The sequence below is a fragment of the Aythya marila genome, assembly GCF_965140915.1.
Source record: "Aythya marila genome assembly, chromosome: 9".
Lineage (NCBI taxonomy): Eukaryota > Metazoa > Chordata > Aves > Anseriformes > Anatidae > Aythya > Aythya marila.
In genome coordinates this window covers 5,638,924-5,664,259 of record NC_139050.1, presented here as the reverse complement: position 1 = coordinate 5,664,259, position 25,336 = coordinate 5,638,924, and the positions used below count along the sequence as shown (strand labels likewise).

The 25,336-nt window shown below is 46.2% G+C and overlaps 1 protein-coding gene across 1 annotated transcript in view; it reads right to left on the bottom strand.

The window, feature by feature from the left end:
* The window catches only part of EPHA4 (EPH receptor A4), a 95,303-nt gene extending 70,208 nt beyond the window's left edge, over nt 1-25,095 (bottom strand). Inside the window, exons 1-3 of the mRNA XM_082767457.1 lie at nt 24,981-25,095; nt 24,760-24,827; nt 20,669-21,332 (exon numbers count right to left, since the gene is read on the bottom strand). Of these exons, the coding sequence (XP_082623583.1) occupies nt 20,669-21,332; nt 24,760-24,827; nt 24,981-25,071 (823 nt within the window). The 5' untranslated portion in view covers nt 25,072-25,095. The remainder of the gene's footprint in view (nt 1-20,668; nt 21,333-24,759; nt 24,828-24,980) is intronic.
* Between the last annotated feature and the right edge of the window lie 241 nt (nt 25,096-25,336).

The window sequence follows — 25,336 nt, the reverse complement described above, 5'->3', positions numbered from 1 at the left end:
AGCAGAAACATTCCCCTTTTTCCCTCTCCCTCTGTCAGCTATTAGTCAGCACATCTCAAACGAGAGAACCCCGTGCAAAGCTTCACTGCCTTCCCAGTATGCCTGTGCCTGTCGGGCTTCATGCGTGCACCTTCCATGAACAACCCTCGAGAAGAGCCCCATGGCTACCGATGGCCACCAGGGACTTCTCCCCCCTGCCCACCCCACAACAGCACGACCTGCACTTTGCCTCTGACCCCAACAGCTAATCACTGCCAAATCTGTCAGGCTTCCCCAGGCAGAACTCCTTTGAGGACTGCCCTTTGCTTGAATTTTCAAACACAGCATCATGAGATTACCAAAATCTGCCTTAGCCTATCAGGAAAACACAGGAGAATCTGTACTTTTGGATGCTAGTGCTCAGACCAGTGTATTGATTTTCCTTGTTCATTATATGCAATTACTTCAAACTTTTTCTTGCCTGCATTCTTTTGTTAAGAGATATGCACTCAAACACACAAACCCGGGGTTTGCTAACAGAACCAAACGGAGAAATTTGTTCATAATGAAAAATTGGGGCAGTTGAGCAGCGCAGAGTGAAGAAAAGCAGGGGCTGCAATGCATTGGTTATGGCGTGTCTGATGTGTCAGGTTTATTCCCTAGATGTATTTTTCCTTTGTGAAGGTGCAGTCAAACAGCAGCCACTAATGGGCCAGTAAATTTGCACGGTGCCAGGCAGAGCTCCGGCTGCATGAGATCAGCCACTAGCTGGGGGAGGGGGGAGATGGATATTCCCCCATATTTTATTTTTATGCATTTGCTTACATTTTGTAGATGTGCCACTTAAAGAGAGCTATTTTTTAAGTTGTGCCCAACTCATCATGGTACATAAACAATCTTTTGAAAGACCCATATGAATCACCTTTGTCAACAGTAAGTGGGTTTTGACATTGCGAATGCTTGGTGACATTACTCAGAAACACACAAACATGCCTTTTCCCCGGCGCAGTCATTTTAGGGCTTCAGAAGGGCATGACGTTTGAACATATAACTGAAGGAGAGGAAATGACACACCTAAACTAGAAGTCCCCTACCCCAGATTGCCTTCAAGCAACAGGGAAAGTTGCTCCCATGTGGGAGCAGTCACGCTGGGCTCATCCCTGGCCTTAAAAACCAGCTCATGATGTCCCCGTCCCATGGGCAAGGGTGACCCAGGGCAGTTTCTACCCCTGTAACGCACAGGACACCCAGACAGCGACCAAAGACACTGAGTGCACAGGGCAGAAGAGCTGCCTGCTGCACCAAGAGCCTTCCCAGAACTGCTGCGAAGGAGCAGCCTCAGCATCCACCGATAGTTACCGAGCACTGGCGGAGCTGACACTGACTCAGGACCCAGCTGCGCTCCGCGTTCTGCAATCGGGGATTAGGAGCGCTGCCTCCGAGCTCGTCCCCCTCCTTACACGTGAAGCCGACGACAGAAAGCATCTGCAAGTCAAAGCACTCACAGGCTCAAGGTCAGGGTTTTCCAGTCTCAAGAATTCTTCATACGTGCAGAGTCTAAAGCACCAATCCCAACAGATTGATGACTTATTATTTTTTTTTTTTTTTTTTTTTTTTACCATCTCTCTCAGGAAAGCAGCTATGAAGGCGAGCATTATTTCAGCTTCTTGAGGGGGACTTCCCTGTCAGTGTGTGTTAGCGACTTGTTAAACAAAATGTTTTGCAGTAAATCACATGGAAATGTGAACTCAGCAAATGCCAGAGGCAATGACAGGCGGATACAAATGACAATTATAAAGGTGTGTCCGGATGCTTGAGGTATGAGCAATGATAAAGTGCTTGTGAAATTTCACCTGCCTGGATTGGGACAGAGGTTGTGGCCTTGGAAAAAAAAATCAGATGTGCTAATTAAAAAGAAAAATATATGTCTGAGCAGACATCCAAATATTCCAGCCTCAGCAGGGAATAAAACCTACAGATTGTGGGAATTAGTCTGAATCAGACCTCATTAAATGGTCACAGCAAGGTTGGAGAAAGAGAGTACAAGCCAGTGGTTACTGCAGGCATCTCCTTCCTTAGCTGGTGAAAAGACTGAATTCTTTTCACATAATCATTCATTTGCACTCACAGTTTCTCAAATGGATTTAGCAGATCTCTTGTCACCTTCTCTGAGCTGACTTTTTAGAAAATATATGGAACTGATAACAATCCTCTCAAATTCTGAGAAAGAAAAGCAAGACATCCTTTAGCTGATTAAATGTTTAACATTAACAACATCCATTGCCATCACCAGCAGCCAGCGATGACTAACAAAGAAGAACATGAAATCACATTACCGCATTCAGCAAACCTTTAGAATATGCCACTTTTCACAGTCAAAAATAGCATACCTTACCAGCCCAGCCTTCGTCAGCCCATTCTGTCAGCAGTAAAAGCTGTTTTCTAGGCCACAGCGCTTTCCATTAGTGCAATGCGATTTGCCACAGCATTTTTAGAAAGCTGAGGTGAACGTGTGATACAGAGGGGGCAATGAGTAATCCAGAAATGAAAGTCTTCAACTTCTCATGTAGGGCAAGGTCACAGAACAGCTGCCTATGGAAAACCCCATGCAGAGTCACTTGCATGCCACGCCGTGGCTGCGTATTCCCAGGAGCTTTACGCTAAGGATATTTTAAACAAACTTTAAAACCCCTCTCAACAAATGATTTTAAAAGGTGGCCATAATGACTTCTCATATGGCTTTATATGCTTGTGCTTATAAATTCGTCACCTGGGTAGTTTTATCTCCCACATTAGCTGATGTTTGAGAAGTTTTGATCATTACTCACATTGTTTGAGCATTATATCTGTTCCTAGTAACAAGGAGAAGAAAACAAACCAAAACAAACCTGACGGTATTTTTGAAGCTACAATATCTAGTTATCTAGAATAAAATCCTTCCTGAATATTTGCAAGATGTCGCACCATGCAGAAGCAGTGATGAAAGAACTGGCAGCTTTTTTTGATAGAGAAGATAATCATTTATAAGCTACTAACAAACTAAACAAAAATTAACAAGCTCCATAAACCAATTAAAATTCAAAATGTAAAATGGATGTAATGACTCAACAGCCTGATCACTACTCTCATAAAACCAGCTTAATAACATACGGTCTGAGTCTCTCCACATCGACACCAACATAAATTTTAGTAGCAAATTGAAATTCTCGTAATTAATGGAGTTTCACTGATGTAAAAGCTGTAAGACAGGAGAATCAGACTCAAGGGCTGTGCACAGAGAAGACTGACATGAAATCAGATTTGTGCAAGGCGCTATATCGGAGAACGGCTGTGCTACATGGCACCGCATGGGTATGGGGCCAGCTATCAGGAGCCTGCTGCAAGGTCTGTGCAGCAGGTGCTGCATTATCGAAATCTGTCTGAAGGCAATTAAGTGGGCACTGTCACTCTCATTTAAGAGCCCATGCACATCCTCCCTGGCAGTGAGGAAAAAAAAAAAGCCTGGAATGACGGCCTAAATATTCTCCAGGGGGGTTAAAAATAAAAAACAACAGGAAGATACAAGGCCAGGAGGGACAGAACAGCATGTAAACTTCCTATTTTTGTACTTTAGATCTGTCTCATTACTAGGGAGGAGAGCCCTCCCCTGCTCTGCCCCCTTTCAGCATTTGGCAAGTGACATTGCTTAAACCTTGCTATATGCAACTCAGACTTGAAAAATAATTCTACTTCTAGACTTAAAGATTCAAAGATGTTGCAAGTCTGAACACAATACATCTGTCCTCGTCTCCCAGATAACAAAAGCAAGGCTTTTTTCAGGTGTTTCAAATAATCAATAAACATTCTATGCATATTTAAGCACATCTATATAATGCTTCTTTATGAAGACAACCTTGGCCCTCACAAGAGAGGCTCTTCATGATCTTAGATAAGACAGGGTATATTAATTGGGGACAGGGTATATTAATTGGGCAATGCCTCGCAATTATGTGGGTTTTGGTTTGTTTTTAATTTGGAAAGGCCCTGCCTCTCACTGCACTGACCAGCCATTTGCTAACTCTCAGTGAAGGAGGAACATAATGAGGCGTTTGCAGGGTGAATTTCAAGCACGCTTAGTTGCCACAGCATGGTTTGAGCAGCGCTCCTGAACCATAAAGCAAGCTGTTGGGTTGAGATTTAACAATCTAGTTTACCTGCTGGATGTCACTGACCGCCTGAGATCAGCTTTTAACTTTGGATGGAGGAAGAGAGTTCAAAAATTAACTAAATGCTCCGTCAATACCTGTCACCAAAGCCTCTGCCAGGAATGAAGCAGCTATTATTCATCACTTACACAGCCCATATCAAAGTTAGCCCTCAAACTCATGCTATTAAAGAGTCTATGCTACGCAGTAATTTGGGGCACCGCTTGCCTTCAGAGAAGGCAGGCAGGATGTTTAAGCAAATGTTGCAGCCCGTGAATCAGAAAGCCTCCAGAGCTGGGGTTTGAGGCGAGCAGCTCCAACCTGCCCTCCCCGAGGCTGCGCCCCGAGCCGAGGAAGCAGAGTTGAGCCAAGCAGGAGGGAGCACGGTACCTCTGAAGTCAGGGGCTGCTCAAGGAGCCCCAGGCTCCAGGCATTAAAGGAAGCGGCCTCAGGCTCCTCCTGGTCTCTGCTCATCTGCACTGGCTTCTCAGACCAGAAAACCTGCTGAGGGCAGTGGCAGCCTGCGAGCCTTGGGGCTGCAGGTGCTGGCCCTGCGGCGCTCGGGGCTGCGTGTGGGGGACAGCCCTGTGGTAGACACACAGTCTTACAGTGCTGCCAGACCTAGTGTTTATCAAAATCTGGTCCTTAGCCCTACTCCCTCCATCCCTCCCTTTCAGGATTTTTGGACCAAACCAGTATTAGCCAAATACCTTTGCTATCTATAATGATTTGCTCAGCTGGTGCTGCCCCAGCACAGCCAGCAGCTACATGCAGGGCTTGCAACCTTACCCCTCGTGTGTTCACAGCCAGACCTCGTCCTCCCTCCTCAACAAGAAATTTTTAGTCACTGCAAAATAAACGCAAAGAACCAGAAAGACATTTCTTTCCTTTACAGACTTTCTGCTTATGCCCGCCTCACGGCCAAGGCCCAGGCCCGGCACCACCATGCCAGGCCCAGCACTGCCATGCCAGGCCCTCTGTGCTGCTGCAGGTGCTAACCCCAGCCCTCGATTCCTGCTACTGCCTCCTTGTAGGAATAAGATTCCCAGCAAGAGCTCCCAAGAACAGCCTCGGGTACAGAACAGTGACTAATTCTTGACGTTTCATGTTGTACACGGAGATCCCCTAACACGCAACAGCGCTTGCAATCCCTTCCCGCAATACTCTGCATTGCTGCATCGCTGACGTTTTTCTCTGGAAGGTGTTTCTAGCAGTGTCTTTGGGCAATTAGAAACCTAAGTTGCTTTCCCCTTTCCCCTCCTGCAGCCCCAGGCTGGCTGGGGCAGCCACAGATGTGAGGGGCTGAGGGACACCTTAGGAGTCCCCAGAGAAAGTGGGGAAAAAGCCTGCAGGATCTGCTGGCATTAACCAGCACGTGGGAGCTGGGGCAGGAGGGCTAGTTGAAGGAGGAGGGCTTATGCAAGGAAGAACATTGCAGCAGGCAGGACAGGAGAAAGCTTGAGAGGTCCACATGCTGTCCCCCAGTGTCTGGGGGTTTTCAGGCAGCACTAATGGGAGAGGTACTCAGCACACAGCACCTTCAGCCCTTCACATTTACACAGAACAGTGAGGTTTTACTGTCAGGCAAACAGGGTCACTGCAAATGTGTCATCTATCATTGCTCTGGTATTGCAAAATAACACATTGAGCCTGTTCAGAACTCTAGAATAGTCTTTAAGAGTTAAGAAACTTTAAAATGTTCATAGTAAAATCAGTATGATCTGCCGGCTGCAAAATACACTGCCAGCACATTTAAAACTAAAGCCCTATCATTTGCTAGAACTCACTTAATTCAAAAGAATAATCTTTCTCTGGCACTTCACTAAGCTCATGAGTTTATGCTACCAAACCAAATGAGTGCTGTAGAATGAAGTTACTCTTTGATCTGCAAAATAAATCCATAGTGAATTCAGGTTCAATTATAGCGTTTAAACGTATGACAGACACAGTACTGCAACAAGTTAGCAACAAATGCCACTTTCATAGAGAAAACATGCATTAACATGCACAAGCTACAAGGAAAGTCAACTGGTTCTATGCAGGTTTATCAAAAAGTACTTTGGCACTTTTATGCAGTCTTTTATATGTATTTGTCAACACATTATAGTGCAGTTCTAGTTACTATGTACAATCCACTACTACAAAGAAATTTCTAGTTTGGTGTGCTGAAAAGTAAAATCTGCTTTACTGATACTTGTGTGCGCGTGCTTACATGCATATTCACAAATGCAGTTGTTGCTACTGCTGAAATTTCATTTGCATGCAAAATACCTCTGGTGCAAATTACCAATAACATAAGGGAGTCCATGAAATGTTAAAGACTTCAAAGGATGAGAGAAAAACTATTTGCATTTTGGGATTGATCCAAAGCACATTAAAGTCAAGGGGAGTCTTTCCATTGGCCGCAACAGATGTTCTGACTCGAGGAAGTTTTGATGCAAGTTATTGACATAACAGTAGACCAGCAAGACCACAAAATCCATTTTCTGAAGAAACTCAACATTAACATCGATAAATGCTGATTTACTGGTTTTTGTCATGGCAGTTGTCTCCCAGCTTCATCTGGGACAATCCTTGCTGCATCTCCTGCTGCCTGCAATGCTTCTTTCTATCTGGATACCCCACATTCATTCCGGTTTTTACACCTACACACTTTTCTCTGTTGTTAATGGCTTTTACATTCTTTCTCCCTCTACATATACCTAACTTTCTAATAGCGTTATCTAATTCCACAAAAGTGACTTATGAGACAAGTACCTATAAAGGACAACATTAAAACTGCCAAAATATGTTTTGATAGATCACTAACTATAGAGCATACAGATATCAACTGCTTTCCATCTTTGAAAAACTACTAGTGGCTTACCTGACAAAAATAGACAAGAACAGCTAGCAGTTTATTTGAGAATAATCAGCTTAATATTGCTTCTGTGATCTATGTCCCATTCGATCGATGTTTTAGTGCATCTTCTCATTTGGCTTAAACATAACAATGCCCTCTACAACAGGGCAGAAATACTGTTCAAGTGAAGGATGGGAAGCAGAATGTGGTAAAATAAAACAAGGGACTGAGCTTGCACAAATGCAGGTACCAGGAAGATAAATAATGCCATGTTTATTTAAATAAGCTTGAATAATTTATTCATGTTAGAAAGGAACATTTTTCCTGGCATGACCCAAAATGAAATGAACTAGTAAGAGGAGCATTTCTCTAGCAAAAATGCTATTAACGAATACCATATCTATCCTATACATGTCACCTGTAAAAAAAATCAACCCCATCACAAGAGAACAAAAAATGCACTAGAATGTAGTGTGCATTTTTCTTCTTCTCTATACTTCAAAGTCATAAGCACTCCTCATATTTCATGGTAAGAGGTTTTATTTCTTGGTTCCCACAGCTCAGGTAATGATATCGTAATTCAAAGGTGGTGTAAAGCTCGCTATAGCTCTGACCTCGTAAACAATTTTAACGCCCTTCTCCATACCCCAACAGATACAGGGCTGCACCTGAGCAGCCAGTATCTCCTTAGGAGGTACCTGTTTACTCAGCTTGTACGTGAGCACGTGCTGCCCATTAAAACCAACCTGGATGCAAAGAAAAGGTCGCCATTTGCGCGCAGGAGGCCATCTTTCAACAAGCTGAGAGGAATTTGCCAAATACCTGAGCTGCGTGGGAGGGAATGGGAAATGAAGCCAAAGCTTCATGTGCCCAGCCTCACACAGCAAGGCACACGGCCCCACCTCTGAATAACCTGAGGGAGACATGGGCACTGCCAGGTGCCTGACGAGGCCCTGGTTAGCTGGAACCACCACGTTGGCAAACTTGGAAACTGAAGTGTGGGGACTGAGCTCTCTGAGCCCAGAGACCTCATCAGACTGAAACAGCTTCTCTTGGAGGGAAGAAGCCGCGAGAGAGTGAGACCAGGTCTCTATTTCCAGGTCAAAGCTTGGGGGCTACATGCCAGCTACAAGAAGATGGTGATCCCACAGCAACCCTCCAAGAGCATTTACTGCAGAAGTCGGGTGAGCCCCCCAGTTAGTCTGTTCTCCTGCCCCACAGGAGGATAACATGTATCTAAACCATGCCACCAGATTTCCACTGTCTTGTTCTGAAAATTCTCCAGTGCAGATATCCCTCCATGTCCCAGGGCAACCTGTGTTGGCAATACGATCTTCTACAATTGTGATTTTTTTTTCCCCTCAGGTCTAGCTTAACCTGCCCTTTTTGCAATTTAAGCCCATTATTTCCTGCCCTATTACCAGCTCTCTTCACAGCCAATTCATACACACCTCTGCTTAAAGGAAAGAGGCATTTCAAGATCTCTTCAGCTCTAAGCAAGTATGAACTTCCAACTCCTTGAAGAGATCTGAACAGTAAGTGCTAACATAGCCTTCATGGCCCTTCTGCCCGTGTATCCAGGAATCAAGGTCTGAACTAACTAAAAAGACACCGCCTAGTATTTAAAGTATTTCCTCCTGGAATAAAGCCAAAAACATTCTAGGTGATGTGAATAAGAAAATCAGAATTCACGACCTTCAGAAAAAAAACTTCTTGAGTAGCAAAAAGGATAGTGTTCCTTAAAGAAAATTAGGTTCCCCGTATCAAGTGTATTTGTCTGTTATCAAAGGTCTACTTGCAAGACCCATGACTGATGAATTCATGGCATTAAACAGTTTCTTTTGAGAAATCACATACAGGCTGAAAGAAGGATACAGGAATTAACAGCTAACACAGAAAGAAAAGGCAGGTCACAGCAACACTGGACAATCTTGGCAGTAGGTCTACAGAGTGTCAGTAGTGCATACACACCAGAATTAATTTTATACCAAGCTTGTGTTTCTTCAAAGGATCTTGACTAAAAACCTTGTAAAAGGATAGAGGATATTCTCCAAACATGGTTGTGATGTGTGATTTGAGCGCTTGCTTCATGCAGCTCATCCATATCCCCACCGCTGCAGCTGACAACTTCCCTGTACAGAATCCATCAAGGTGCTAGCACCAGCCAGCTCCAAGTCTACAGACTGCAGAACAACTGGGAAATATTTAGCTTTCTTCTCCCCAATAGCTGCTAATGCTCCAACGTTGTGGCAGGGGAGCACAGCAAGATTTTGCCTCTTTTATCGTAAGGAGCGTTAGGGTATTATATTCACGTGTTTGCTTCAGATTGTGTTATAATGGGCAAACTCTGCCCGCCCTCCATTGCACTTTGATGACCCCCAATGACTCCGTCCAAGAGATGAAGGTATAGTATTTGACCCAATTGCATTTTAAAGCCCAAATAAGGCTCTCACACTCTACGCTGAGACAGGCAAGTTTCTTCTTTGCCCTACCCACAAGTTACTGTGACACAATACTTAAGACATATTGCAAATTTCTGAAGAGTTGTTCCTTCCAAACACCTATCTTCCTTGTTATTCAGCTGGCTGAAGGGCAGTTTGCTGTCATTTGTGACGGATGCACAGAGACAACTGAATAGCAATTACTCAGCATTTGTTAAAAAGAAGGCCTCACCTTTAATAATTGCACAGTCACATTTCTTTGTGCAGGGTCAACCAGAAGTCCGGAAGGGAGACTTGCTGATTGACACAAATATGTATTTCAAAGGGCGAACTACAAAGTCAAATAAAAGGCAGTGTTTGCCCAAGAGTTAACTTAGCCATTTGGCATTCGCAAAGAGCTCAACAATCCCACGGAAAAACGTCTCTTCTTTGCTCTGCTACAGTGCATTTTTAACTCAAACAACTTTAATACAGGTATACAGAGAGGTCACATTACCATGATCCCTGCAGAAGGTTAGCTAAATGCACAACCACAAGAAAGGAGTTAATAGTGACCTTTGAAGAAGCAAAGCAACATGGTGGGCAGAGCTCCACCTCCTGAACATACCCATAGTGAGCAGGCAGCAGCTAAAAAACTCGGTGCAAGTTAGGGCTACAGAGCTCCTCTGACTGCTTGGAAGAACAAACCAAACTCCAACGAAACAGGCAAGATGGAGAGGGGACCTTTCTTCACACTTCCATACACCAATTACAGCTCATCCTGAACCCACAAGACCAGCTCTGCACAGTCACTGATCTAGTGCAGCCTTGCAGGAAGGAGACATGATGCTTAGTAAGGCCACATACTGCTTCTGGGACTGCACCAGTCATGTTAAAACAAGAGCAGGTCCCCACGGTTGTGGCCCTGCAGTGCTGGATCAGACCTGCCGTGCACCTGCTTCAGCCTCCGTTGGGAGCCAGCACTGCTCTCTGCTCCCAACCCTCAGTGCCTCTTGCTTGCTCAACGCTCCTGTCCCTTCTGCTGTTGCTCCAAGCTCCGCTGCAGGTGACATTCAGGATTTTGTTCTCCTTTCTCTCATAAATCAAAGTTCTTTATCCACCCTAAAGCTATGAATGGGTGCTTTCATAGTGCCCAAATCCCTTTGAGCTCAATTTCCCAAGCTATTAGGTGCACTGAATTCAAGGTCACTGTGTACATTAATTCTGGGTACATTAAAACCAGGTACCAAGCGCTCATCTTCAAAGAGGCACTGAGAACTTTAAGGTGAATCACCTAGATGGATAAAGCATCTGCACACAGGCAGATTCAGCCAGAAGAATGGAAATACTCTCACGGGTGATTAATGACGCTCCTGAAGTTATCCATGCTGCCTTCACATCTTTGTTGATTCCTTTCAGCTTTTCCCCTACCTAGACAGGCCTTTGAACCTCAAAGTGTTACTGCACAATGTACTTTATCAGCCATGTCTATGTGTATGCACATTCACCCAGCACTCACAAAAACGTTGTGTCCAGCCTTCAGTACTGGAACCAACAGTTAGGCATGCATTTTCAGATGTCATCTAAACTTGAGTCAGTGTGACAGAAGCGGGTATCTGGGATCAGTGCAGGAGATGGTTTCTAGCGTGCCATGGGAATGACTTCAGTAGCAAACTGCAAAAAAATAAGTTACTTTGCATTAAATGTAACTATTGCTACTCTGAGATTAAATATTACCTGGAAAGTACTCATTAACTGCAGAATCCTTGATTAACGAGCAGGTGGAGCGTGTACAGGGACCTTGTCCTGATTTCAACTGTCTTGTTAGCTCTACCCTGGACACTTCTGATCACCACAAAAATAAACGAGGAAATCCAAGAACTAATTACGAGTGGACAAAATGTGTCAACCTAATAACTGTGTTATGGTACTTCAGAGATTAAGAGGAGGTTGGCAGGTGTGCAAAATGCAAATACCAAAGCCACTAAAAAGAAACAGCAACAGAGTTTAGCTAATCTCCTAGCATCTCTGCTGCACAAGACCACAGGAAGCCTCCCAAGAAATTGTCTCCTCTTCAGAATAGCTCAGGTGCAATTTGGGGGCACTGCAATTGTTTGTTCATTGCTTGAACAACTGTTGGATACAGGAGGAGTCTTGGACTCTCACCACAGCTCCCAAGGAGGGGCTGTCTCTACCAGCAGGAGGGCACTTAGGTCACAGTCTTGGGGCAATGCCCAAAGGCTTTGGAAGGGCTTTTGTCAGCACACAGAAGTTTGGGGAGCAGAAAGCCAAGGGCAGGGGTAGAGGAGCTGACCGGCAGGTACCAGCATGGGTTTTAAGGCACACACACACCAGGCTGGGGAAGCCAGAACCATCTTCTTCAGCTTGTCAGCAAACACGGTGCATCTAAGCACCTCCTGCTGTAATTATCCAGCAGCCGCTGCCCCCAAGCATCTCTCTGAAACAGTAGGGACTACCCACACACCTTCTTAATTTCTGTTTACTTGTCTCTTGAGAAAGCCCAAAAGATATCTTCTACATGCTCTGGCTAAGTACAACAAAACGCAGTACTCCAACATCTGAAGAGGAGTTCAGGCAACTTGTGCCCTCCTATTGATCTCCTAGCCCTCCATTCCTCCTCTAATCCTCTCCATAATTACATGAGCAGTGAAAGAAAAAAAAAAGTAAAAAAAATAAAAATAAAAATTGATTTTTCCGAAGCTGTCAGTTCCTCAGATCCATTTTCCAATGGCCACCCTCAAAAGAGCCCAGGCACTGGCTCACGCTGTCCCAGCTGGGTGTCCCTGTGACGGATGGTGGCCCAAAACAGGCTGGGGTTGGGGCCCAGAGCCACCAGCGCGGCCCAGCCCAGGAGCTGGAGAGGAAGGTATTGATCCAGTCCTTTCAACACACAACCCTGCCTACCGGCTGCTCCAGGTGCTGCCAGGCCAGGAGCTTCAAAAGCAAACTGTTTTCAAAGCAGCGATGTCTTTTTCAACTACAGAAAACACTTAAACCCAAAAACAAATGAATTCAAGCATCAAGTTCACAGAAGCCTTGGTTGACAGTGCTCCTCTGCTCCCCAGACAGAGATGTTTTATGTACGGAAAGACAGACTCGTTAATTAACGCTATTACAATGTGGCCTGGCAAGAGGCCTCTGGGACTTAAAATAAAGAAATCCACACCCTTTAAGTAAACACTTTATTATAAAGATAGCCTGCATTAGTATCAAAAAAAAAAACAACCAAAACCTCTTCAAGTACTCCACTGATTTCCCCCCCACATGCTCACTTCTCAGAATAAAAATGAAGGCTACTGAAAAATTAAGTTTCTGTAATTCAATTCCTCCAGCATCAGTGCTGAAGAACATTTTGGCCTCTCTTAATGTTGATAATGAAGAAAATAAAGCTGATTGTTGAAGCCATTTGGAGCAACGAGGAGGCACAGCGGAGGCCAGACAAAGCCCTCTGCGTGACAGGGGCATTCGTGAAATCTGAAGGGAAATATTCAGAAAAGCAGCAGCTGTATTGACCGAGGCCTCTGCTACCATCACACAGGCTTCGATCACTAGCTACGTGTAGTGCCAGGTGTGGATACAACAGGATTTAATCAGCAGTCTGTGGATACACCAAGCCAGACATGTTCCACCCACAAGACTTACAGACAAGTATTCAAGTACTCAAGTATTTTCTGTCAGCATTTGCAGCCCGCATTACTCTCCAAGTAAAACTGGAGACGAGCCGTGACAGCTAGGAGAGCCCTCCAAGTTGGAGGCAAGAGGCTGTAGCTCTACCCATGGCACACGATCCTGCCCCCAAAGCTCAAAAAGCTCCAGCTTGATGTCAGGTCGCCGGGATGCCGGGCCTTGGCCCATGGGGCCCGCATGCAGCAGCAGGAGGCCGGCCCGTGCTGGCACAGACAGTTACTCACAGGAACGCGGCGCGGAGAGATAACGCCATAAAATATGAACAAAATGGAACTTGTTTCCTTGCCACTAAATTGTTAGCTTTATGGGACTTCATGCTGAACGGTATGAAAAAAAAATCCAATTTGCTTTGAAGCGCATTAGTCTAACATCCTAATTATTGTTTACATTGCCATTTGCCTTCTATTAAGAATTGAATAATTACCCAGCGCTTCATAGTTTAAAAATACAAGCAAACAGGATTATCTGGGTAATTAAGACACTGTACTGCAGCTTTGAACTGTGGCTGTACAAAGTATCCACATATACAAGGAAAAATGATAGTTATCGATTGCCTTATTTAAACAGCACTTTAAGGAGTTCCAGCATGCAAGACTGGCAACTTATGAGGAGAAGGTGACCAAATCCTTTTGATGAGTGAGGGGGGGGGAAAGAAAATAATAATAAAAAAAAAAGCTTTCTTGTGTATAGGCAGAACCAGATAACCTTCCCTTTGGCCTTGTCTCAGCCACAGCCACCCTGTGTGCCTCTGGGGAAGGCACCTCACCTTCCTCCCTCCATCCTCCAGCAGGAGACCTCCATCCAGCAGGAGACTATCAGTCATCCTCTTCCTCCTCCTCCCCAGGAGTGCCACCCCTGCCCAGCCTGCTGAAAGCACAACCTCTGCAACATGCCCTCCTGCAGCAGGCCCCCAGTAAATACACCCCCTCCGCTACACTCTGAGAGATTAAGTTGGTCTACATACACAAACTGAGATCTAAACCCACCCCCAAAAACACAAAAGCAAAAACAGACCAGAGAGCTGGGCTTTCTCTAGGCACCCACGACTAATGGAACTAAAGCAAATAACAACTGTACAGTCTGGTTTTTTTTTTTTGTTTTTTTTTTTGTTTTTTTTTTAAACCTTAATAGCCCATCCATATTGTACTTTAAACAGCATGGTCTCCCCTTCTGGGTGACTATTAGGGCAAAACCAAAGTTTTTGCACGTTCCTTTGTTGTTTTAAAGAGCCTTTCCTCCATTTAATTATGCCACCAGGTTTCACACTGCGCACTTTACTACCCCTGTGAAATTACCTTCAAGTTAAACACTAATGGGGCATCAAAAAAAAGGAAAGAAAGAACACCACCACCCCCCAAACCTTCTTTTTCCCTTTGGTTTGTTATAGGATGTAGCCCCAACACAATCAGGGTCCTAATTTCATACCACTGATTTATAAAGACACAAAATGAGAACTAGTCCTTTAAAGAAATACAGTACATTCATGCAGCATGTGTTCTAGCTTATATCAATAAACCTTTCAACAAATCTGTTCTGAACAAGCCTGTGTTTTGGGAGCATTTAATGAGCCTCAGCTTTATTTCAAGCCAAAGGCAATTTTCAGTAAAGTTGAAATAAAGAAAAGTTAAAAAGAACAGAAAGCCACTAAAACCAAAAATAAAACAAAACATGGGTTCTTGTGTAATCGTGAGGCTTAGGAAAGCAGAACTTTTCTCACAGATTATTTTTGTGCGATAAATAAAGACAGCAGCTCCCTTTGTGCATGTTTACCCGAGTGCTACCAGCCGCCTCGTCCCCTCTGCACCACCAAAGGCCGAGCCCACTCCTGTAGCCAGGCCGGCCACGAGAACGGCACCACACCAGGGCTGAGCCCAGCCTCGACCCACGGCACAGAAAAGGCCATGAAGCATGTTTTTGGGACATACATGTGTGTGTGTGCACGCTGCTGGGGCAGGGGGGATGCCGCTGCCTGATGCAGGTCATTCCCCAGGCTGAGGCTGTAGCTACAAAAGGGTCCTGTGGCTCCTGGCAAGTAGCTAGAGGGGATCACAGCCAGGAGCCCGTGGCCCCACCAGCCACGACAGACAGTGCTGCCAGCACCTCCAGCAAGCGTTTCCCAAACAAGCCCAGGGCACTGGAGCACAGCACTTTCCCACAGGCTGGCTGGAAGTGGGCTGCAGAGACTGGGGGAAGAGCCACAATCAGTCCTCGTCAGGAGGAGACCGGGACACAAGGAGCACGCTGTGCAAATATTACACTATCTCTTAAACAAAGAATTTAAATCAAAACGGGATGCGTTTGCATAAAATCCAGATCTCAGAGCTTTGCATAAACAGAAGGAGATTTTGGCTGGCGTTTCCAAAGGAAGCTCTTATCTCCTTTGTGAAATGGGGAAATGGGTGTGCTACTTTGCATGAGGGTGTATACAAAAGATGTAAATGAGGAGTTTGCTTGCATGCAAAAGACGAAGTGGCCTGACAGCTGCCAATCCCCCTTCACAGGGAGAGCTTCCTCAGTCTCCAGCCAGAGGAAAGAGAAGGGAACCCAAGTGTTTGCTTCCCAGGGAGGTGAAACAGGCCCTGAATATTCATGAAGTGTCCATTTAGTCGTGGGAGTGGTAATTGTCTCTGATTCACAAAACTGGGTGACCTCACCTGCTCCCCAAAACATATCAAAAGGATGTGGCATAATGGAATGAAACCTGATAAGACACCCATCTCACGAGTTTGGGGGGCTTTTTGATGCAGCCTCCAAAGACTGAAGTGTACTGCTGAGCATTTCTTTAATCATTTCTCACTAATGCAATAAAGACCAAGCTCAGTGGAGCATGTTATTAGACAGATAATCACCCTTACGCAGCCAAGATCTAAATCCTGAAGTCATCACACACAAGACAAGTTGTCTGGAAAGTTTGTTTTGTTTTTAAATCCAACACCAACCAAAAGGAACCTTGTCACATGCCCCATCAAGGACTACCCAGAGCTACCATGAAATTCATAGTACAACAGCTCACCTGCCTTCCACAGTGAGGACTGAGCTGCCTCTTCACCAAAAATGTGCAGAATAATGAGCAGGTGTTGCTCTCCTACGTAGCAGCAGCAATTTTGTCAGCAATTCAGAGCTAAGAAGCATGAGCTTTTCTCCAAGGAATATCTAAAGGAACAATTGCTTGACAACAGCAGTGGCTTGACTTCTGAAGGGGCCAGCGAGGAAGAAAAGCATTACAGAACCTGCATAACATTTAAATGAAGGATCTTAAAACACCCTAGTTGGTAACAAAAAAATAAAAAATAAATCACAGAGAGCAACCCTTGGAAGATCTGTTGAGCTCCACCAGAACATAATATAACCAAATCACTTCTTGAGGAGATAAGCACCAGCTAAATTTGTTTCAGACAGACTGTGTTTCAGTATTGCTCTCATGCCCCTCCTGGTAGCTTCCTTCTTCTCAGCTCCTTTTAAAGCTTCAGATGTTGAGTCTGTGCATTTTTTTTCCCCCTGCCAAAAAAAAAAATCAACCAAAAAAAAAAAAAAAAAAAAAAAAAAAACAACAATCTTTCTGGAATCTCAAATCTGTGCAGTTTTAGTCACCCTTCTGATTACCCTTTTGTGCAGCCAGACTGTTCATCAGTGTTATTCTGACAAAAAAAGTTGTCTATGACTAAAATGGGAAAGCACACACAAATTGCTTCACTTCCCCACCCTGACAAAACCCACCATCCAAAAATCTTATCACAGAAAAGAATATAATTAGACCGGAGTCTTCTGATATAAACTGAACTGCTGCTCTCAATGATCACAGTCACTCTTCAAAGCCTCTGAGATAAAAAGCATCTTATCATTCAAATTATTACTTCTTAGGGATGCTTTTATCGAAGTTAGAAGGAAAATTCTAAAAACAGCAGCGATATGAGAACGGGATTGAGCCATATTTTAAATGACACTGGATTTTCTGCCAATTGGCCAATTCACAACTCAAAAAAGCAAGTGTAGATGAAGACAAAGCTGTTGGCTCTCATAACCTTTACAATATCACAGTAAAAATCTCAACTGTCTCACATATTTATACTAAATGGCAGCTCTAAAATTGAGATTTGTAATTTCACAGCATCAAAATCATCACAGATGGCTACAGTCTATTGCTTCTTTAATCTGTCTTTTCTCCCTTCCTGCTTGTTTCCCCCTTCACTGTTTGAGATAAAAAGATACGCAGTTTATCATGAGGAAATCATAACTAAATGCAAACCACAATATATTAACGTGTAACAAAATGATCTGCATAACAATGATACATACAAGCAAATTTTAGAATAACTTCATGTCTCAACTTTACCCTAAAGCACTAATTGCCTTAGCCTGGAGATGTGTCACTAGTCAGGATAGTTTCTCATTCCATCAACGCTATCCCACATTTATGCTCTCCTGAATGGACAGCCATGAGCACGAGAACTTTGGGGAAAAAAAATACAGAAAAAAGAGAACAATAGGAAGTTCTCTAGTTCTCTTTTTGCACTGAGTTCACAGCTACAAATGCAGCTGTAAGAAAAGAATCAGTGCTCGTTTAGCATTTTTACTGATCGAGACAATGTTACAGAACCATCCCTGTTACTCCTGTGAAGTTTCTCAGATAAACATGAATTAAATACTTTGCTTCCTTCCCTTCCTGCTCTGCTTTTCTGCACACATACATATATGCGCATGCATATAGATGTAGATACATGGATGTTCAGTAAGATGATCAAAGTCTGATGGAAAAAAAAACAGCAGCTGTTTGAATGAAGGACAGGCTGTGGGTAATCAAACACCTCCATACCACGCAATTATTTTTTTTATTTTAAATAAATCCTCGCCAAGGTCAGAGAGTCATTAATGCCCACTACAGGAGCCACTTCAGAAGTGAAGTGCTTCCCATTATTTTTCTCCCACACGCAGCAGAAATTAAGCAACAGCAGCTCCAGGGGCAGCGCCTGACGCAGCACTTGGGGGGTGGAAGGAGCCCACCGGGGCCTGCGGGGCTGGAGGCTGCTCCCAGGGGAGCCGCGGGTGCACAGTCCCTGCTCCCTCGGCCCCTGCCACTCCTGCCCACCAAGCTCTTGTCAAACTTTTAAGATCTTAATAAATCCTAACTCCCACCCGGGGATCACAGGGGAAGATGGATGAGGGAACGGACAACCTCTGACCTTCCCTTGTGTTCATCCCGCCGCAGTCAGCCTATTGAAAAACAATTGGGGTGGAACCTGCCCACCAGCCCCGGGTCTCAGCCCGGCACCCTTCTACAGCCTTTCACAGGCTCGGCCCCTTTCCTCCACCCCGTCCGTGCTCCAAACCCACAGGAATCCTCCTTGCTTCACTCCAGCGGCCCGCCGTGACAGGGGGCAGGGCGTGGGGAGGCTCACCCCACGGTGTTGGAGGCCGCCCCGCCATCACCTCCGTGCTGGAGGCCCGAGCGAGCCTGCTTGGCTTGAGGAGCTCAAGGAGCTTCCTGGGGAGCCGTCCTGGCTGGAGAACGGCAGATGTTAGGGAAAGGAAACCACAAGTAACCGCTGATGAAATGGGCTTAGCGCTTCGCAATTACTTGCTGGCTCGAATCCTCTGAGCAGAGCTGGCACAGGCCGGCTCCGCTCCGGAGAATGGATCCAAGAGACAAAGTTTCTTCCCCTGCTCCAGGAGCCACGCCACCTGATCTGCCTCCAGCCTGGGAACCCAACCGCCGGGCTGCAGCTACGGGCCAGCAGGTAACCTGACCTGACACGCTCACTTCTCAGTCCAACAACAGAAAAGGATGAGTGAAAAAGCAGCCCGCTAGCACCTCTGCCCACCAGCAAACCCCGTGTGCGCCATCAGCTCATCACGTTCAGGCCACTGACGAGGAGAAGTGTTAGATCTGTGTCAGCCAGTGTGCCCGGGGCTGACCCAGCAGGCCTTCAGGAGAAGGCAGGACAATTTCCGAGCAATAAACCAAAGCACATCCCCCCATTCACTTCCTCCTCTCACTTCCCAGGCTGTAAATGTGTGGGGAAGCTTTGCTGGAAGTTACGGATCTATTTGAAGCTAGCAACACCTCCTCAGCCACCCGTGGCTCTCCTAAGCAGCACCCATTCAGTACCACGTCCGTGGATTTGCATCTTTCATCGTACACAGCTTTTCTTTCCAGGCTTCTGTCTCGCGGGACTCCATGGGTAATGATTTAAGCCAAACAGGGTGCCCCCTCATCGCGCTGCTCATTTTTCAGCTCTCCCTGCAGCCCATGGCAATCCTGCTCAAACGGAGGCTGAGGTTTATCCTTGGTGCTTTTTTCCTGCCAAAGCTTAGTTTCAAGGCGTAATAGGGAACTTCATATTGACTGTAAATTATCATTTAAAAGAAACCAAGCAGAACATTCAAAAGGCTCTGTTCTCTTGGGAGTCTAGCACAAAGGCGGTCAGTTGCTTGCTCTGCTACCTTGTTCTCTGACTCATTGACCTGTGAAAAATGCACCAAGAGGATGCGAAGCCAATACATTTGGAACACTAGGATCCAAAACACCTTTACCAAAAAACAAACAAACAAAAAAACAAGCAACAACAACAAAAAACAGGCTCCAACCCATTAAGGAGCTGAGTACCTCCAATTTGGTACCCAGGAAAGTTAAAGGCCACTGAACTGTGCAAGAAGCCATCCCAGTTTGATATTAATTTATGCTTACACAAGCAAGAGTTCAGTCACTGAGGACAAAGATATTTTATTTATAAACTCTTCTCTCCTACCTTAACCGTCTACTATTTATTTTTCCAGGAAGGGGAAGTGAATAGAACACAGGTTTTAAGGTGTTGTTCTGCCTCCCCTTCTTTTTTTTAGGATAATCTGTGTTTTCTACAAACTTTAATCCCCAATTCAGCAGGACACAGGATAGGGGGAGGGAGGGCGGCTTTTAGCATTTCTAAGAGTATCCTAGCACCTCCATTATTAAGCTAACAATGGAGACCCTCTGAGAAATTAAAATATTTAACAAAGGCAGCGGTGTCAAATATCAAAAGGTTATTTAGCACTCAAAAAATTTGCAACAAGTAAAACACCAAAGACTTCCCCTTCCTAAAGGGGGAAAGTAATCCAGCTAAAACTCCCTGTTCTACTCCCCCATCCCGACTCTGTTCTCACCCCACTGCATTATCCAAGGGAAACTTTGTCAGAATTTCCTGTGCTTAACAAAGCTCACTCCAGATAAAACTTAAGAGTTCTCTCTTTAAAGGACGGCAGCTCAGCTGAGCTGTTTCTGCAGTCATTCACATTTTGGTGACCGCTGTGAGCCAATTCAAATTGAGGTGCCTGCTAGAAAGAGCATTTTGCCTTCTGCCTATCAGCAGTATCATTTGCTTTGCATTGTATGATTCTTAGCCTTGCCACCTGGAGCTACTGGACTTCTTCATTAAACCCCTCTGTCCCACTGCATCCCATAGGGGCTGCTAATTACTGGCTTGATTCCATTTACTCTCATCTCCGATTCAATTATGCATTCTCCTAAGCCCTAATGAAAAGTACAATATGGCTCATCTTACCTTGGCACTCGCCGTTACGCTCTTCATAGCCAGCGTTGCACAGACAGTTGCCAATGGGCACCAGCCATTCACCATCTGCCCCGCAGTACATTTTTGGCACATCCTTCTCTTCCGAGTTGTTGACACAGGAGCCGCGAACCTCCACCAGAGAGGATGTATCAGCCCCAGTAATGGTGTCTGGAAACTGTGCCAGGTTTCGAACTGTCAGCGGGCACTTCTTATAGAAAACACGGACGGACACCAAAGCAATGCAGGCTCCGACGTCCTGAAAAGCCAAGTAAAACCCTTTCTTGCTGAGAGGTCCCACGTCCCGTATCTCTGTGTTCAGCTTCATGATCCTGTCGCCAATGTCCACCTGGGTGAAGCTCTCATCAGCGGCGATGGTGTCGATCTTGGCAAACTGGCTCTCTCGAATAAAACGCTCCTTATCGTTGTTTGATTCATAGTAATAGAGGTTGAAAGTCTCTTTGCAAGTTCCCATGACACCTGGCAGGCTGTTGCAGTCTCTCAGTGTGAACTTGATTTCGATATATACCCTCTGAGCCCCCTCACGGGGAATCCAATCAGTTCGTAACCAATTATTCTGACTGGGCTCCATCACATTGCAGACTTGATAGGTGCGGATTGGAGTGTTTTTCTCATCCATAATGCTCACTTCCTCCCACTGCCAAGAGGGAAAGGAGAAGAAAAACACATCAGGATTAAATGGAGTAGCAGAACTTCGCAGCAAAATTAATGTCCACATTTCTGGTGTCACTACCACGGACCTTAAGCTGCTAAGCCACCCCTTATTAGTTCTGAAAGCTTCCAAAGCTGGGCTAGCAACGTCCCAGGCACGCAGATGGAGCAGCCTCTGCTGTGGAGCTGGGCAGAGCAGCTCTCTGCAGAACCGGGTCCTTGGCCTGGGTGGCACTTGTGGGTGGAAGGACAGGCAAGGAGACCACACCACTGCTCTACCAGCATGCTGCCACAGCACTGCCACCCAAACAAAGCTGCAAGGTGGGAAGAGAAGGTGTACTATACACCTTTGTCCTCCAGAAGTCTCAGGAAGTACCATTAAATTTAGATGCTTGAAATAAACCAGAAGGTTCAAAGACAGCAGCACGCTTTCAAACTCTTGCACCCCTCGATCAAGTTCAGGCACCTTCTTCAGAAGCGTGAAACTAACAGGAAATTCACAACAAAAATACAGCAATCCAGGGAAGATATGCAAAGAAGATATCTGGCCCTAAATCAGCATTTCAAGATGATGAACTTATAAAGGGAAAGAAAACAAAAACAAAAGCTTTGATTCTTTTAATTATTTTTATTTGTATTTAGTATTATCAAGCAAAGTTTACTACAGTGCTTTCCTGGAGTGGGAAGAAAGGAGGCAGTGGGGGCATTAGCAAGAGAGACAGAGCTTTCCAGCAAAACCCCCACAGTGCTTTGGTATTAAAAAAACAAAAACATTTATTAATTAAAAAAAAAAAAAAGTGTATTAGAGAATGTCTACATACTGCCTAGGTTTGCAAGCTATACAATAAAGCATATAAAAATTATCCTTGAAAAAAACAGCAGTAACTTCAGAGTCTTCCCAGAAGTGCTTTTCAAAGCTACTGAAGCCGTGGCTTTGATAAACAGAAACCTTCTTAACATTAAGGGGCTTCTTGTATAATATCCTGCATTCTTCTCGCAAGGACTGCTCTTATGCAAGTGATTTTTACTTAAAAAGATTCCAGCTTAGCTGAATCCATTTATAGGGTGACAGTAGTTAGCACCATGAGTCACTGGGAGCAGAAAGAACAATATTTTATTTACTGCCTTGAGATAACTGCAAATTAAAGCAAGAGCAGGGGGGGCTCAATACTCAGCGTGTCACTCCTTTTCACAGAAAAAGGGGAAAAAACAAACCTTAAAAAGCCATCTATCAATGTAAAGCGCAGCACACTGTGGTAAGAGGACGGCGCTGTTTAATTTGCAGCTGCCGCAGCGGAGCTCCCTGTTACGGCGCTGTCCTGACGGGCCATCACCTCCCATCCCGCTACCCTCGGGCTGCCCACGCTACCTGTGCTGTGTGCTGTACAAGGGAAAGGAAGAAGCAGAGGGAAACAATACTTGTTGATGGGATTTCCTTTGCCCCGCTCAGACAATGGAGGATGCCGCTCTAGGATTCAATAGAGACCGCTGAGGTCAACGGGCAGGCTACGACTGAATTCAGCAAGTCTGGGATCGGGTTCTCAACACGCCCGGCTCCCAGCAGAAGTGTTTCTCATTTCAGCAGCACACATCCACAAACCAAACCCGAGCGCATCGTACAGCCAGAGCTGAAAGTGACCACAGCCCCAAAATTTCCAGCCACTGCTAATGATTTGTAACTAAGTATGTGGTCAGAGCTGTAATTTCAGCTTGAAAGAAAAAGTTAACTTTTATAATTCAACTCTTCCCACGGTTTAATGATGCAGAGTGAAACATTCTGGGCACAAAACCTGCTTTTCAACTATGAAATGCAGGAGTAAATCATTAATTATATTTATAATGCAATTCACAAATTCCTCCAGGGCTCCTATATATTTGATTACAGTTAGTCACTGCTAAATGACTACGTTTATCTGTAGCCCTTCTCATTCACACAAGCCTCGCACCGCAGGAACAACCTGGTATATATAGATCTAGAAAAATATCTTTTGTAGGAGACAAAAAGGTGCACACAGCTCAAGAAAAACTGGCTCCGAAGGACAGAGCCTTCCTAGGAAGATGAAGAAAAGAGTTCACTGCTGCTGCTTGAAATAAATCTGCAGCATATGAAGTCAAAGCAAATGCTTTCCAAGCACTGCATCTCAGAGACAGACCATGTACTCTTAAATTTTTCACTACGGGCTTAAAAATAGAACACACGTATATAGGTTTAGTGAAACGAGTCACGTCCACAAGAAGAGCACACATTTCCTTCTCCAGCTTGCATGGAGCTTCCAGAGGAAACATTGGGGGGGGGGGAAGAGGGAGAAACCAAGAGCTATTAATAAAATACAGCTGTCCCCGGTCATCTATTCGCTACTGACTTAATAAAACTTATACGCCGGGTCCTGTGTTGACGTACAGGACAGGCATCCCTTGGAGAGCCGCACGGCAGAGCCCGTCCTCATGCCTGCCCTTTGGGGGGCAGAGGATTAAGGATGCTCTCCTTAGGGCAGGGCTGCACCTTCCCACCCCGTCCGAGGAGGAGGACAAGCGCCTGCCGCCAGCAGCAGCCCTGCCAAGCGCCGAGGTTTGGGGACAGGGCTGCCGAGCCAGGGCTGTATCAAGTTCATGCAGAGCGACAATGGGGGCGCAGAACAATCCCCCTTTCTCCCGTGTTATGGCTATTCACAGCTTATGCATAATGCATCGCCAGCCAACGCAGCCTCGGGTTCCTTCCACCCGCTGCTGTTTCCTTCACTCCCCGTCTGATTGCAAGTGGGACACACAGACAGACAGACAGACAGACAGACACAGAACTCAGTGTGCACACACACACACACCTCAGTGTGCAGGTTTCCCCAAGAACCCAGGGCTTTGCTGTGCACGGGTCCTGATCTCTCAGCACTTATTTTCCAATCAGCTTCACTTCGTTACTTTTCCCCTGAGCATACCAAGCTGCTCTACTCATCTCACATTAAAAGGATTTGAGTTTTTTGTTTTTTTGTTTGTTTGTTTTTGAGTTTTTGGCTGGGTGGGTTTTTTTTGTTTGTTGTTTTTTTTTTTTTGTTTTGTTTTTTGTTTGTTTGTTTGTTTTTAAATTGCCGTTTAGGGTGCTTCGCTGGCATTTTCCTTAAATCATTCACTTTGAGGAAGCTTCCTAATTGCCTATTAGGAAGCCCCAGGAGAGCCCATGCAGCAGGGGCTCCCCCAGGCCCCCCAGCCCCTTCCGAGCCCGGCGGCGCCCCGGGACGGGGCAGGGGCAGCGAGCAGCGACCCGCACCGGCACCAGGTCCCGGCAGCCTCCTACAGACCCTACGCGACGGGAGCGAGCCCGGGGGGTCCCGAGCGGCTCCTACAGCCGTGCCTGACCCCAAACCCCTTCTCCGCCCCTCCGCGGAGCTGGCACCCCAAACCCCCCGCACGGCACTTACCCCTCCTTCCAGCGGGCTCGCTATCCAGCCCAGCTCGCCCTGCACCGAGCGGGAGTCCAGCAGGGTCACTGCGGGGAGGAGAGGCACAAACACAGCACGGTCAGTCCCGGACCCCAAAACACCGCCCGGAGACCCCAAAACAGCACCCGGAGACCCCAAAACACCGCCCGGAGACCCCAAAGCAGCGCCCCCAACTCCCCGCCGGGTCCCCGCCGCCTCACCTTCGTTGGCGGGGTACACCCGGGAGCCGGTGACGGCGCCGCAGACGCCGACGAGCAGCGGGAGCAGGGCGCAGCCCCGCAGCCCCGCCATGCCGCTGCCGCTGCCGCCGCCCGCTCCCTCCCAGCGGAATCGCCGCCCGCGGGCCGCGCGCCGGGCATAGGCACGGCATGGCCCGGGGGGGCGGGGCCACGCCCGCCCGTCACGCCCCGCCGCCAATCGCCGCCCGCCCCGCGCCGGGAACCACGCCTCTCGCCATGCCCCGCGCCACGCCCCGCCCCGCCCGGCCCCACCGCTTGGCAGCAGCGCCACCTGCCGGGCCGCCCGCCCCACCGCCATCTTGCGAGGGCCTCCCCCC